Genomic DNA, 15,518 nt, shown 5'->3' on the forward strand with positions numbered 1-15,518 from the left:
TGCAGAGAATGCTATGCTTCCAGTGACTGACTTTCTAAGGAACTTTTTTATATATTCATGCTTCTTTCCTTGAGGGAAGGTTGTCAACTAGTAGCATGTCCTTGTCATCTTTCATTCAGCGCGATCCTCAGTGTCTTACTTGCCTTTTCAAGTGGGCTGAGAACGACGCACTAGTACATCAATTCATCGTCTTCTTCAAGGTTACTCTTGAGTCAAGATGATCACACCACTAGGATCAGAAGCTATCATTTGCATACATTATGTTGTATTTACCAAAAGATGAGTTCTCACTTTGAAACAAGCCAAGGTGGCGTGTACGTCACGTTGAACAGAATTAGGCTAAAATGTTTTCATTTGAACTTATTTATTTAGTCACTGCAATGGTTGTAGCTGAAATGCTTTATTTTCTTTAAAAACACACAAAACCCCCAAAACTTTCACTTTTCACTTTTCACTTTTCATTTTTTTTCTTTTCCTTTCTTTTTTTACAACAAAAATATCTGTCAGTGATTTTTTATATCAGGCACTTGCACTATTTTTTTGGACATTCATTGAATTTGACAAGGATGGAAGAACACAGTACATCTGATGTATGAGAAAAGATACAACTCCCTATGTGATCTTAAATAGCATTCAATATTTAAAATTCATTACTGTGTCAGTCAAATATGGCTGAATATATTTCCTGTCTGCATTAGCTGTTTGAACTCTGAAATATTTACTTTTTCATGAACAGTAATTAAAGCCATACTCATCCTTGGTGTGATGTTTAATTTTCTGTTCACACGTGCTAAACTAAATACTGTAGATGTCCTCTGGACAAGTGGAGTTTTTGTGTGTGTGTGTGTGTGTGCATGTGTGTGCATGTGTGTAGAATTTTATGTGGAATAATGAGATGAGAATTTCAAATGTGCAAAGAAAATGTCGCTTACACATTCCTGTTGGTGGAGTGTAGGAAAGAAAGTCCTTTTTTTACTGCCAGCGTTCCAAGTCTGAGGTGTAATTCTCTCCTTTACATTTCAAGTTCGGCTGTGTGGGAGGCTTATTATTTGTGCAGATATCACAAAAAAGGCTCGCTCTCTCTCTCTCTCTCTCCCTCTCTCTCCCTCTCCCTCTCTCTCTCGTTCTCTCTCTCCCTCCCTCCGTTCATGTCTTTACTGCCCTAATTCCAAGGCAAGTGCTGCAGTGGGCCTGTTCGGTTGGCAGTCCATGGTTTATTGTTTGCTACTTCTTTAACACCTACATAATGTATTTCATTAGAATCTGCTGTCACTCCCTGTCTGTTCCAGTTCATCCCATCACTCTGATTTTTTTTTTTTTTTACGTTTTTTTTTTTTCCACTACCAAATAAACAACTAGCCTCTATTCTATTGTCATCCTTTTTCCTCTGCCTCTTGTCAGTGTGCTCCTTCCTCTGCCGGGAATTCAATTATCCCAACTGTTGTTTTATGATGTTGTCTTGACATCCGATGACGGATTCATTATCTCATCTCTCTGCATGACAGGGCAGTTGCATCAGGACTGTTGTCTCACAGACTTCTGTGGATTCAGCTTTACATGTGGACTGTATAGCTTCGTCTCCATTTGTGATGCTGTAGTCTGAGGTTTTTACTCTCACCTTTGATGGGTTTCCATCGCAGCTGAATGATACTAAGACAACGGCACAACCATCTGCAGCAGCTATAAAAAAAAAAAAAAAAAAATGTGTAGGAATAGATGTGGTGGTGGTGAGGAGGTGGAATGTTTCAGATATTTAGCTAATGCTTTAATAAACATGAATTAATGAATGCTGTGATAAAGAGAGATCTCCTGGAGAATTCTCTCATTGTGCTCATTTGTGTCAGCCTTGTGAATAGTTCTTTGCAATTGCTCCTCATTTCCAGCGTCGACTTGAAGTTTGCTCTCTGTTATGTAGAAATATTATATAAATATCTCCTGGTGAATTAATTTTGCATATATTTGTTGAAAAAGTGAGACTCAAATGAAAGCTCTGGGATTTATTTGCACAGTGTTTCCCCTTGTTTTGGCTTTTTTGAAGTTTTATTCATGAAAGGGCAAGTTCCTGGGTGCCAGGAAGGGCACAGTCGGTGAAATGTTGCAAGAGCTTTGTCGCGCTGTATTAATATGGATAGTGCTAACCTTTTGTGGGGGGTTATAAAAAGGTGTCCGACTGTACAATGGTTTAGGTCCTTTTGATCTTTTTTTTTTTTTTTTTTTTTGTCTTGTTAAAAATTGTGAAAAAAAAAAAAAAAAATACTGAAAAGAGCCTCATACATCACAGTGTGATACAGTATGCTAATTCACTGAGAAGGTGTGCCTATCCATTCATTATGTACATTTTTTAATAAGGTCTTCTGTATTGTAGGGAATGAGTTTGGCCATCCAGAGTGGCTCGATTTCCCCAGAGAGGGGAACAATCAGAGTTACCACTATGCCCGGCGGCAGTTTAACCTAGTGGACATGGATCACCTCCGCTACTGTCAGCTCTACGCCTTTGACCGGGACATGAACCGCACCGAGGACAAGTATGGCTGGCTGGCTGCCCCACCGGTAAAGGGCACAACACACTCACAACACAAGCATGTGCTATACACTATATGCACACATACCCACACTCTCAGCGCCAAAACTTACATGAAAATATAATCTCACGGCCCCATTTTTCAATTATATATGGAATGCATATCGCCTCCAGTGTCCCTAGCCTTTGTCCAGAAATGCTTTAGCTCGTATAGCATTGTTTTTTTTGTTTTTTTTGTTGTTGTTGTTCCTAGCGATTCGATTCGCAGGCCCCCATCAATACACAACCTTTCCCTTTTTTTTGTCCTCGTACTTTCAAATTGAGGAGTAGTTCTCAGACAGGTGGAGATAAATGCACTATAAAGAGGATTCATTTTGGAAATGTCTTGTTTCTCTGGCTGCTGTCAAGGTGAACAGTAATGGATTTCACTCTCGCACTGCAGCCCCTCTCTTTGCCTGCAATTGGAGCCTATGGGAAAAATGATGTAGCGCCGTATTTTTCTCTTGAGGGGATGGTGGCAAAGTAATGGGATAATGCAAATGGAGAGTGTGTGGCTAAATTGACAGGGATTAGAAGTGAGTCGGTGTAATTGATTCAAAAATACCCCCCCCCCCCCCCCCCCCCCCCTCACATCCCCACGATTCAGTCCTCAGATTAGAGCTACTTCACCTTGCTGCGTTACACTCTGACCTATTTCTCCCCAGCATCCAGACAGATGCACTGGAGGGGGAAATGTATCAGAGAGCATAATTAGAGCCATGTCTGGTTCACAAGGATAATTTCTGCATATTGGTCTATCAATCAGAAGTGCGCTCTAACTATATGTAGCCTTTCACACCCTTTACAACTCGGTGAAATAGAGCTCCAGAGCCAAGGGAAAGGGAAAGGGAAAGTCAGGCTGGTTGATTTCTGTGCTCTCTTCGGGGGAATGGTAGGGAATGCTGATCCCTAAGGAGGTTACTGGCAGGAAATATGCATGCATTTGGCACCAACACTGACCTGCCACACACTGGGTGCTCTGATTCTTGGCTGTTACTATGCTTTTTTTTGATGTGAAGCCATACAGTAAGGTGGCTGCAGTACAGTTTGCACTTGAGACATCATCTGAGCATGCTCTTTGTCTGATCCGTTACTTCAGATTATGTGCTGAATGATTTTATTACATTGTATTTGAAGGTTATCATTTTATAGCGAAGGTTTATTATATCTAAAGGTCTGGGCAGCTTGGTGGAAGTACAGTAAGGAGGCTCTCCTTTAGCCAGAGGGCCTGATTTCAAGCCCCTGTAACAGCAAGTATTCACCTTGCTGAAGGGTCTTTGGTTTTTTTTGAGTAATTCCAAGTCACCCCCAAGACCAGAGTCCAATTCTTGACCAAAGCAAGAAAAAAAAGTGGATCGAATTCAGGACCAAAGCCAAAGCAGGCGATAAACAAGGCACATATCTGTCCAAATGTAAAAATGATTATTCAGAAGTTTCTCAAGGATCAACAGAGATGCAGATGTGCTACAACATATTCTTCAACATCCAACCAGTTCAAGTCTAGGCTTTTGACTAATCAATGCATGGAGGTTAGCGGATCATTACATACCATGCACAGAGGTGATCTTTTAAATTGTTTGTAGTGCTGGGGCGAAAATGAGTTAGGGTGGACCAGACAGACGGAAGAAAACCTTGAACATGAAAAGAGTCAACATCTAATGGTGCTTGTGAGTGTGACCAAGAGGAAAAAAAGCAGACGCAAGGCCAAGTTCAAGACATCAAAAAAGTGGCCTTGAGACCAGGCCCGAGTACTCCGCGTTGAATCCTGATCAGTTCTAGGAGTTTCTAGTGGCCGATCATGTACTCTCCTTGTGGAAGGAGGCAGGTGAATGGGAAAAAAAATCCATTTGGCGGTCGATAGAATATCACACAAAACCTATGTAGAGCATAACTCAGAGATAACGCCAATAACGGCTTGGAGATCCTTATGATCAGATGAGTCTGAATCCTCAGTACAGCTTATCAGTGACATTGCCAAGGTAATGCCGGGTGCTTAGTGAGGAGATTCTATAACTTTGTTCAATATTTCCCCGAGGTGGGAGGGTCCAAGGGCGTTTTGTAGCTGAAACGGGCAGCGTGAGCAAAAATTCTCCCTGCTGGACCGGGCATTAAGTAAATTAAGACGATTCGGAAACATGCAAGGGCTTTTCTTAAAAGTGTAATGTGCGCCCGCCTCTTTGAAGATGTTCCGCAGTGAGCTTCAAAGGGCCAAAGGCTGGACGCGAACCGAAGGCCCCGTTAGTGCAGCGATGACATCACTTGAGATCTTGTGCTGTGATCTGCTAGAAGCAGAGCCGATGTCCACTGGCGACAAGACGATAGCCTCCAGAGGGCTCTGTGCTGTATTTGTGCCACCGTCTGTGTTAGGTCGCAGTCTAAAACCGCATGACCATTACAGCTGTGCAGGGGGAAGTTGGCCGTAAGATGCTCCTACTGATTGGCGGCAGCACTTGAACTGTAATAAAGATGGCACTCTATCAATCTCAAACATTCACACTTTAAAAATTGGACAGATAAATGTCTTATTTCCCATTTCAGTCAGAATAGACACTGGGGTCACCAATGGTCTTTGATCACCTTGATTTGATGTTTCCAGACTTTTTCTGATACTGCAGGCGGTGGCAAAAATTGGCTAAACCACGGTAACAGGCTCTTCTACCCGATATGAAACAGGAAGAGAGCATCCTTTAATTTATATACATGAACAGAATCAGAGTAATTTGATATTTTATGTATTTATAATTTAGAATATGCATTAATAGGCACATTGGGTCAGGGCTTTATAGAAGAGGCTATATTCATGTTCCAATGCAAAACCAGTTACATCCAGCCAGAGGAGCTTGGCATCACCCCAAATTTGAAAGTGCTCTGTAAGTCTCATGTAGAAATAGACTTGGTAAAGGACTCAAAACTGTCAGCTCATTCCTTAACCTCCATCCTCTATGCCCGTCCAATTGCAAGGGTGCTTATCTCCGCGTTCAGCCGTGAATATTCTGCCCTGAAATTGGCTGGGGGAACAAGGCACTAAAAATAGGGGGTTGGGTGACATTGATAATCTCTGCTAATGACACGTTAACAGTAGCTTGCTCCACAGGAGAGTGGCGGCTTTATCTTGTGCAGCTGTCTAAAGCTGACAATGTGTGCCTCACACTACCCTGGGCACCTGCTTTCTGCTGATGAGTGCCACCTCAAATTTGATGTGGGAATGGGTTATTCAGTCTATTTGGAAATGTGTCGTGCGCTGATATAATGTGCTCCTGTGTAGCCCTCTAAATGCATGATGAGAGAGGTGATGATTATTTATAAAGAAATAATTTAGTTAACTTTTTCTCATTCTTTCCCCCCCTCTCTCTCTAGGCCTATGTCAGCGCCAAGCATGAAGAGGACAAGGTCATTGTGTTTGACAGGGCAAATGTTCTTTTTATCTTCAACTTCCATCCCACTAAGAGCTTCCAGGACTACAGGGTGGCTGTAGAGGCTGCAGGAAAGTATCCTTTCAGCTCTCATCTCTCTCACGTCATTGTGTATTTTGTTTCAAATCTTAACGCGTTTCCTTCCGCCTGTTACCTCGCAGCCCACAGTGCGTTTAGTGGCAAATTCAATGTCTTTGTGAGTTACTGCTGTAATACCGTATCGTGACTAATCTTTTCGAGCTTGACGTAATCAGCCACAAAGGTTACTTCAACTCCAACTATAAACGTCTGCTTTCAGAAAGGGGCAAAAACGAGGCAGCAATGGGAAGATGGGAACAGGATAGCACGTGGGCAAACCTCAACTCCTAAGTCTCACAGGGAGTATTTAAACATTTTAGAGCACATTTTAATGCTACATCAGCGTGGATTATCGTAAGTGAAGGCTAATTTCACAGATTAAAATGTCAGACAGACCTAATTTGCTTGCCTTCAAGGAAGTGTGTGGAGATTAGCTGCAAGGAAGCTGGGACTTAAATGGGGATCCGCAGCACTCAATACCATAATGTGAAATAATAGTTCCTTTAATATTTTTTTCAGTCTTTTTATTCACTTTCACAAGGGCACCTGGTCACAAGCATGAAGTACATCATCCGGCAGCCCTCCCCAATGTCTCGGTTCGGAAATATTCCCATTCTTTATTAAATTCTGGTCTGAGGAGCTTAATGGGCGGATTCTAAGTAAAACTCTGACCAATAAATTTCTTGCAGCGTTTTTGAAAAAAAAAAAAAAAAAAAAAAAAAAAAAAATCACCTCTGAGGAGATATATGGTTATAGACGCGGAATTGGATCCAGAGATATAAAGGCTGCATCAGACTTGTTTAAAGTAAATGTGACTTGCAATGACCCGCAGTTTTAATGGCCATGTTTTCTCCGAGGGTAATACTTTTGTGATATAATTTTAGCAGTCATTGTTGAGGGGAATATGAGTCAGTTGTTTATAGTGGTGTTGTGATGTTATTAGAGAAAAATAATAGCAGAGCCCAGTGATTCAGAAAGCACTCTCTTTAGCAGTGTTGGCTGTCTGTCTTCCCAGAGAGCAGCACAGAGGAATTTAATGAGTCCCACAGTTGTGATTACAGCGGGCTTAATGATTAGGGATGTGAAGGGGGACAGAAAGCTGACAGATTTGTATTTATTATCACGGACATCACTCTCTTCTGGGGCCCACTATAGCTCACGCCAGCAGATAGTTTCCTGGATTGCAAAAAAAAAAAAAAAAAACAGACTTGGTTGTATTGCTGTTTTTCAGCTATGGCTTAAATTATGTGCTGGTGGTGTTTAAGTCACACAGTAGTTTTTTGTTTTGTTTTGTTTTTTTTTCCTTCTATATTCCAGGGTTTCAAATCAGAACGCATGAACAAATTAGTAGTAAATGGTTATCATTTGATTGGCCAATAATGAGGCTACTGAAAACAACAGCTGCTTGTTAGATTCTTCATTGTTCGAGTCTTTGGTTGTATTTTGGCAGTTAGCAAATGACAATCTAATAATAACTACTTGATAATGCAATAATTAAACTGTCTTTCAAAATAAGGCGAAAATATGAAACATTGTTAAAATATCTCTATCTATCTACCTATCTATCTATCTATCTATCTACCTATCTATCTATCTATCTATGTATCTATTTATCTATTTATCTATCTATCGATCAATCTATCTATCTATATCAATATAGTACGTACTTATTACATTATGAGAGCTATAACTTTGTTTTCATCCAGTGATGCTATCACATTATTTGGCAGTGTACTACATTATCAGGTGTTATTACATTTTCAAACCATTGCAATGGACATTTTGTTACATTTTGACAGGTTATAACACTATCCATCAGTTATTATATTGTCATTAGCTGTTTCAGTTTTAACTTCACAGTTTCATGGGGGACTTCCTGGCGAATAGGTTTATTATAGTGGCAGTACATAAATTTTCTAATCTCTGTTGCGATTATTACCAGGCAATAATTAAAAAAAACAAACAAACGTGCTATTAAACATAAACAGTACGATAGAACAATAATCATGTTTATTTAATGATTAAAAAAGTAACAAATGTGACTCGTGGTCTCTTAATATCATGCATTAATTGTAAGCGTACTTGATGCGCACTAATTGTAGGTTATGCTTTGTGTTCTCGGCTCTACCTTGATGGGGTGAAGACTTGGGCGCGCCACTAATAGCCTCGCTGCACAGTGTCTCTAACACCGTTTTTGAGGGTTTATTTTCATTCAGATGGCAGCGCATCTTTTCCTCCTGGTGCTTCTTTTGATGTTTAAGGAGAGGCCTCAGACATTGGGGGGTGAGAGGAAATGCAAATAAATGTGAGGGCAAAGCTCTGGCTGTCATTATACAGAGAAGCAGTAAACACATACAGGCAAATGTGCTGCGTGTGTGAGGAAGGTAAATGCGGCGTGTGTATGAGGAGATGCAGATCCTCCGATGGGAATGTGTGCAGAGGATCCAATTAGGGGAGAAGACAGATGAAAGTGCCACTCAGAGGCAGAGGAGGTAAACAAGACAAGCTCAAAGAGTCCAAAAGTGCTTTTTCATTACACTCAGCTGTCATATACTTAAACTTTCTCATACCTGTATGAGGGTCAGGCGTGTCACAGCGGAGCTCCATGCCATCATCATTGGATCCAGAGATGATAAGTGGGTGTGGCTGAGCATGCTTTGCTGTGCGCCACCGGAAACGGCTCCAATGTGGGACGTCTCCTTTCGTTTCCTTTGGTCGTGCGGCGAGTAAACTCTTGTATGCTTTCAGAAAGTTTGCCGCCTACATGCAAAAGAATGAAACTGAACTTTTCATATTCAGGTTCCCTCAGCAGGCAATTACACCGTTAAGCTATCTTTTGCTGCGGTCTGGTACATGCTGGATCAGGAATGTTGAGCGCATGTTGATTTTCACCGGAAAAAATAGGTGGGCGCTCAGATCAGTGGTTTTTAAAGAGGGCTGCAGAGGGGCTTCCAGGGAGTCCTCAGCAAAATTAGAAACTTAGTTCACGAGAAATTGTTACAGTAATACAAAAAAGCATCAGTGATTTTTATTTTAATGTTATGTTCTAATCACACCACTTTGAATCTATTTGTCAGTGTTCAAGTAGGACATCGACAGAGGACAATTACGTGCTTATCACAAACCAAAATATGTTTTCAAATCAGGGCAAAATTACCCATGATGCAGGTCTGCGGCTTAATCCTCCTCATAGTGTGGCCGTTTCAAGTCATTTTTAGCGCAGAACTAAAAAGAAATAAATAAATAAACCACATATTGCCAGGCCACAGCACTGTTTGAAAAGTTTTTAGCGGTTCAAGCCTCAGTGCCTCGTTTGATTACACTTTAAAATAATGATTAAATTAATAAGAAAGCATGTTGTTTTTTTTATATATATTTTATGTCAAAACGTTTCCACTGTTGATGCTGCCAATAGCAAAACTACAGTGGTCACAGATTAAAAACGGCCAAACCAAACAGCAGCACTCCAAAGAGATGAACATCGCTTGGCCTCGGTTTATCATATTTTATTAGGTCTGCTATCAGGCGGTCAGAGCGCTGTAACACTAATGGTCCCGGTGTCTTTTTAACACAACCATAATCGCCCACCAAGGTTTGTGCAGGAGGCGCCACCGTCAGTGATCAGTCTGTCAACAGTGAACACAACTAGAACAGCAACTTGTCCTGAAATTATATCACAAACTCCTCACAAACAAACACGCAGGAACAGCGAGGACAGCATCCAGCAGGCAAACTCACAAACGGTAAAACTATAGGGGAGAGTGGGGTAATTTGTGCCAAGGGGCAAGTAGTGCCACCCCTGTTATCTAGAAAACCATAGAAGAAGTTGGTCATGTGACCACATATTTTTGAAGAGGCATCCATTTCACTCATCCTGCAAAGAAGGGAGATACATGGCTTGAGAGGTAAGCACATTTCAGTTCAAAAAACATTTGTTTGCCCTCCAAAGTAAAATTTCTATGATCAAGGTTTTTTGATTGCTGTGTTTGAACAATTATAGAAAACTTTGAAAACAGTTCACACAGGTTTTAGTACTTTAGTAAGCTACACCATGAGTCTATACAGTTAGCATGATGTTAGCTCAAAACAGCTGGGGGATGCATTTTTTTTTTCAAAATGGTGGGCTTGGGGTAATCTGTGCCAAAGGGCCTTGGGGTAAGTTGTGCCAGTGGCACAACTTGTGATTATATACTATATATTACTTTATTGTATTTTATTGTTATTGTACATTGTCTTCTTACCTTTGATCACTAAAACTATTCAGATTCAGATGAAGATGATTTACAGGTGCTCATTTTTGAATTTTTATTTTGTTCTGGGTATGTGTTCAAGTGGCGCTAGGCCTTGTTATAGAAAAGTGGCCTGTGATCTTGTTAAAATAATAAATAAATGTTAAATAAATAATTTTGTATTGAATTTGTTTTGCTTTTGTATAGCATTATCATTTGTAAGATTAAAATGATCTGTTTTACTTCAGTTATCAATGGCACAATTTACCCCAGTGTATTCTCTCTAATGGCACAATTTACCCCGCACCAGGGGCAAGTTGTGCCACAGAACCACTTTTTTTTCAAAAGCTATATTTCTCAAACAGTTTATATAAGATCCAAAGTGATTGTTCCCAGGGATGCACAACATCCTAAACTATATGTGCATATTTTAGTTGGAGGCATTATTGTAATCCCCTCGCTTTAAAGGCACTTTAAGTAAAAATTGGTACTACTTACCCCACTCTCCCCTATCGAGTTATTCCACATGAAATCACAATATACTGTAAATACATGCATACAACTCACATACCCAGGATTATAAGAAACAGCATCACTGAGATGTGGCAGCTCCATTGTGTTGAATTTGACTGTGCAGTGCATTTCTCTTAATGTAGTCATTTAGGAAGGTTAACAAGGACAGAGAACTCCGTTTGGCTTCGAGGTCGTGCTTGGCCGTGGCATATTCTGTATTAACTTATTATCTAGTCTTATTACCGTTGTGTGTCCAGAGATTTACTCTTTAAAACAGTTTTTGATGTGACCTACATACCTCTCAAGGGCAGGTGAGCATATAGGCTCTGCATGTTCAGCGGCGATGGATAAAATGTTTATGATAAAATTTCGGACCAGTGAATGGCTACATGAAACATTTATCATTTACCATTGCTGCTGTTATTGCATTGCGTGCCTCGCTGCTGTCTTAACTTTCCAATAAATAAATAACAACCCAGCTGCAATAAAATCATCCCACAGTGCCTACATCCTTACTTGTAGGCGTAGTGAGTGTTTGCCCTCTTTATTTTTTAGATTTTTTTTTTTGTGTGTGTGTGCTTCTCTTCGTTGCCTTTTGAATGTTTTTTTTTTTTTTTTCTTTTCCACGAGGAACAGGAGGGAAAGTGAAGCAAAGCACCTCAACCAAAAAATGTTGGCCATTAAAAAGCAGTCAACGTCAGCTTTTCGACAAGCACTCAAACCATCAGTGGGTTTTTTTTTTATTGTTTTTTTTTTTTATTTTATTTTCTGTCTGACTCTCGGTGGACACATTCTTCAGGCAGTGGGCTTTATCTGGCTGGTTAGAGTATTTGAAATCCCAGTTGGATCCCGTCATGAAAGCTGTACCTGTCAGGCCAGATGGGTCTTTGATTTACACTGTGCCAATAGGCGGCTGAGATTGTGTCAGGTCATCATTCTCCTTTTCTATCTGAGGCGTTACTTGAGTGCCATTTGGAATAATTCAGCTATATGTGCGCTGACACTAACTAACTGGAATTAGAATAAAATTCACCCCGAGACACACAGACACCAATAATTTACTTTGATTTCATCTAGACTGTGCCACATAAGGTTATGGAATAGAGGAAAAAATATGCATGTTATTTTGTTTTTCCACATCTATCTGAAGTGCGCTGCGAGATACACCATGATGGATCTACGCTAAGTTGCATTACCTTCCCCTGCATGGGATCCCATTAGACTGAAACAGCATCAACTTCAACAAAACATCCCTATCAATCCCAAGCCATAATGCATGATGCCGAACTCTGCCGTGACTGGCAAATACATCAGCTCTCTGGTCTCGAGCAATAAGTTTGACCACTGGCCTTGACTCCCAGCGCGTGCGGCGTTTGAGTGCTCTGAAGGAACGATATATATTTTTTGTGAAGAAAATGGACAGTTGTGAATTTTTATCTCACACATCATGTAAAAGCAAAAAAGGTCAGCCTGGATTGTGGCCAAATGGCTATGGAGAAAGATGCATGGTCTATATTTAACAGTATATGTATGTTCTTTATGAGAAGCACTACATATATTTTATTAATGTTTTAAATTTATTGATTGAGTCATTTATTTGCCGGGCACAGTGCACAGGCTTCCCACAGGTTATGAAAGCCAATGCAAGGCTGATAAGTCAGAATAACACAGAAAATTAGAAAGACTTGGGAGGACATTGAAAAATGGTTGGCAGTAGTTTGCAAAACAAAGGTGGTATTAACACCAGAAATTTGTATTTTTCAAAGTATGGGGAGATTAAGATATCCAGCGACTTGGCAAATTCTATATTCATCTTTAGTTTTTAAGAAATTAATTCTCCAACATTGGAAAAACACCGAAGCCCCCACCATATTACATTGGAAAAACCTGATGAAATATTATTTGAATATGGAAAAGGCAATAATGGAGGACAACAAGAAAGAAAAAAATCTTTTTGCAGGTATGGAGTTTAATCTATGACTCCCTGTAAACGAGAGCTGCAGAGACCACAACATAAGTTCAAAGGAACTCGGTATTGTGTGTTTGTGTATGTGTGTGTGTGTGTGTGTGGGTGTGTGTGGGTGGGTGTGGGTGTGTGTGAGTATGAGGGTTTTTGTTTCCTTTTTTTTTTTTTTTTTTTTTTACTTTTTATTTTTATTTTTATTTTTCTTTTAAATACTCTCGTGATATTTATATCAGGTCATTGCTGTTATTATTGTTAGCATTATTAACATTATCATCACTACCACTATTATTATTGTGAGCTTGCAGTATAAGTCAGTATATGTATGCATGAGAGGGTATGTTCTGTGTATGTATAATATAAATAAAAAAAAAAAAAAAAAAAAAAAAAAAGTCAGAATAACACAGAATAAATACTTTGATATGCTGGTGACGGTCAAGAAAAACCAGTTCATGTCGCATTTATATAAGCCAGCGACGTTCAACGTGTTTGTCATGGAAAGTTATGGAATTTTGCAGTGAGCGCAGATTACAATTAGACAGTGCAGCATGAAACAGATGTGTTGCATATATAGCATTTTCCAACCCACGCAAATGTGCTACTCTCCTTCCCGGTTAGGCTTTGAAGTTTACCGATAAACACGACATCATTAAAACAGCAATTACATGGAGAAGAAGAAAAAAAGTGAAATACTAAAGAATTATTTACAATATTAGCTGCATTTGTAAATGAATCCACATTTTGAGATTAGCCGCCGTCGCCTCGTGTCTCTTTTGTCTCCGGTGAGCACGAGCCTCATGACGCTCGGCTGGCCAGAGGCGTCCGGGATGTGTGTGTTTTTTTTGGCGACAGAATTCGTCTCTGCCATTTGCGCCCCGACGTAACTTGTGCAGACTGAGCAGAAAAGGCACAGAAAAGTAGAGTCTGAAGGCGAGATGTTAAGAATGTTTACAAGGCTGTGCCACATTCTTCAGATGTGCTCGCACGTCTCCCTCAGCTCTTGTTCACCCACGCCGGGGTGCTATTACTTTCATAAAGCCAGGGGAAAAAAAAAAAAAAGAGAGAGACAGCCTGATGGAGACACTAAGTGGTGGCTCGGTCTGCAATCATGGTCATGATAGTCATGGCCATGATTGTTTTCGGGTCATCAATGGCTCTAATCACCAAGTTTTGGACTGCCCTCTTTTCTCCCAGCTCATTGGGTGAAATTGATTGTGTTCTTAAATCTTCCCCTTTATTCACAAAAGCGGTATTGATTACGGCGCTTTACAGCTGAACTGCAGCCGTCTGTAGCCACTAACAAAGACGTAATCGCTCAAAGCTTCTAACTACCAATTTGTGCTGGTTCTCGCTTCCTTACCGACAAGTTGGCCAGGGAACTGTGAATTACTGCAGCTATACTCCATTTCCAGTGGCGCCCTAGTTCACAGGCGCACGCGTGCAGACACGCACAGACACACACACACATACTGTACACATGCGGTCCAATCCTCAAAATTGGGTATGCACAACAAGTGGCATAAAGGAGAATAGTGGCGAGCGTTGCTGCGACTGCAAATCAAATCAGAAACCTTTGTTATCGTAAAGGCAGCCCAGCCGTTTTCACTGTCTAACCTCCACAAACGGATTGCACGCACCATTAGAATTAGTCAAACTGTACGGCTCTTTATAGCGTCCGCATTAGGGGGCTTAACATTTGAAATGGCATAGATTCTCAATTTCCCCCGGCGAGAATATTTCTGTTTTTCCTCTTTGATAGTTATTGTAAAACCTCCAGCACAAAATGAGTTTGTTCTGTCAATAAAACACCATAGCAGAGAGGGAGAGCAAAGGCAGCGTGGAGGAGGGGGATCTTCCTCCTCAGCAGGAACAATGCACAGAGCAGCACTTCTTTTTAATCATCACTATCAAAGCCGACAAGCAGGCAGCAAAAGCGGAATTTTCCCGGCTCTGGGGCAGAATGAGGCTGTGTTTGAGGATCACTCTCAAACCTCAGACTATAGCCTATGGGGAGATGAGGTGATTATTCACCCCGCCAATTAGGGATCTGTTTGCATGTCTACTCCTCTCTCCTGGTTGTTTGTTACCACTCATAACTGCTTGAGCCCTGAGAGACAGGAGTAAATAATGCACCATACAGATGTTTATGGGTATTTACATTTGACATGTGCATCAAGGTGCAAATGCCGGCTACCGCGCGTTTTTGACTGGCACTGAGGAAGGCCTTTGAAAGGCTGCATTTGCTCCGGAGAGCAGCTTTCAGTTGAAAATCTATATTTATGTAGGACTTTTGTCAAAGTGCGCTTTCATGCATTTCAAATGTGGCTTTTAAAATGTCTTTTATATGTTGCAATTGACATATTAATAATGGCCTTGTAACTGATTTAGACATCTATCCATTTTTTGTCAGATCCCCATTTATTTTGTCAAACAGAAGAATTGGGGATCTGACTAATGTTTTAATGTTTCCCGTTTAAGAAAGGGTGGAGTGTTTTTTTTTTTTTTTTTTTCCTTAAAAGTTTGCCTGGAAGCTGTTTCTTAAAACAAACTTTGCAGGCGCTTCCCTCACAATTTAGATTCCAGATTAGACAGCATTGCCTATCTGACATGCGTAGCACGATATCATAGATTTGCTCTTACTTTTTCATAATAGTTCAAAACACGCTGAACCCCTCTCTGGTCTATATGGCGTGATTTACATATTACATTCGAGCAGGCTTCCGCTTCCATCTCTCAGTTCCTTCAAGAAGAGACAGTTTTTC

General features: G+C 40.5%; 1 protein-coding gene across 1 annotated transcript in view; it reads left to right on the forward strand.

The window, feature by feature from the left end:
- LOC115370258 (1,4-alpha-glucan-branching enzyme-like) overlaps positions 1–15,518 on the forward strand; it is a 94,466-nt gene that overhangs the window by 65,441 nt on the left and 13,507 nt on the right. The window contains exons 13-14 of the mRNA XM_030067194.1: positions 2,366–2,550; positions 5,918–6,048. Of these exons, the coding sequence (XP_029923054.1) occupies positions 2,366–2,550; positions 5,918–6,048 (316 nt within the window). The remainder of the gene's footprint in view (positions 1–2,365; positions 2,551–5,917; positions 6,049–15,518) is intronic.

The sequence above is a fragment of the Myripristis murdjan genome, chromosome 13, assembly GCF_902150065.1.
Source record: "Myripristis murdjan chromosome 13, fMyrMur1.1, whole genome shotgun sequence".
NCBI classification, from domain to species: domain Eukaryota; kingdom Metazoa; phylum Chordata; class Actinopteri; order Holocentriformes; family Holocentridae; genus Myripristis; species Myripristis murdjan.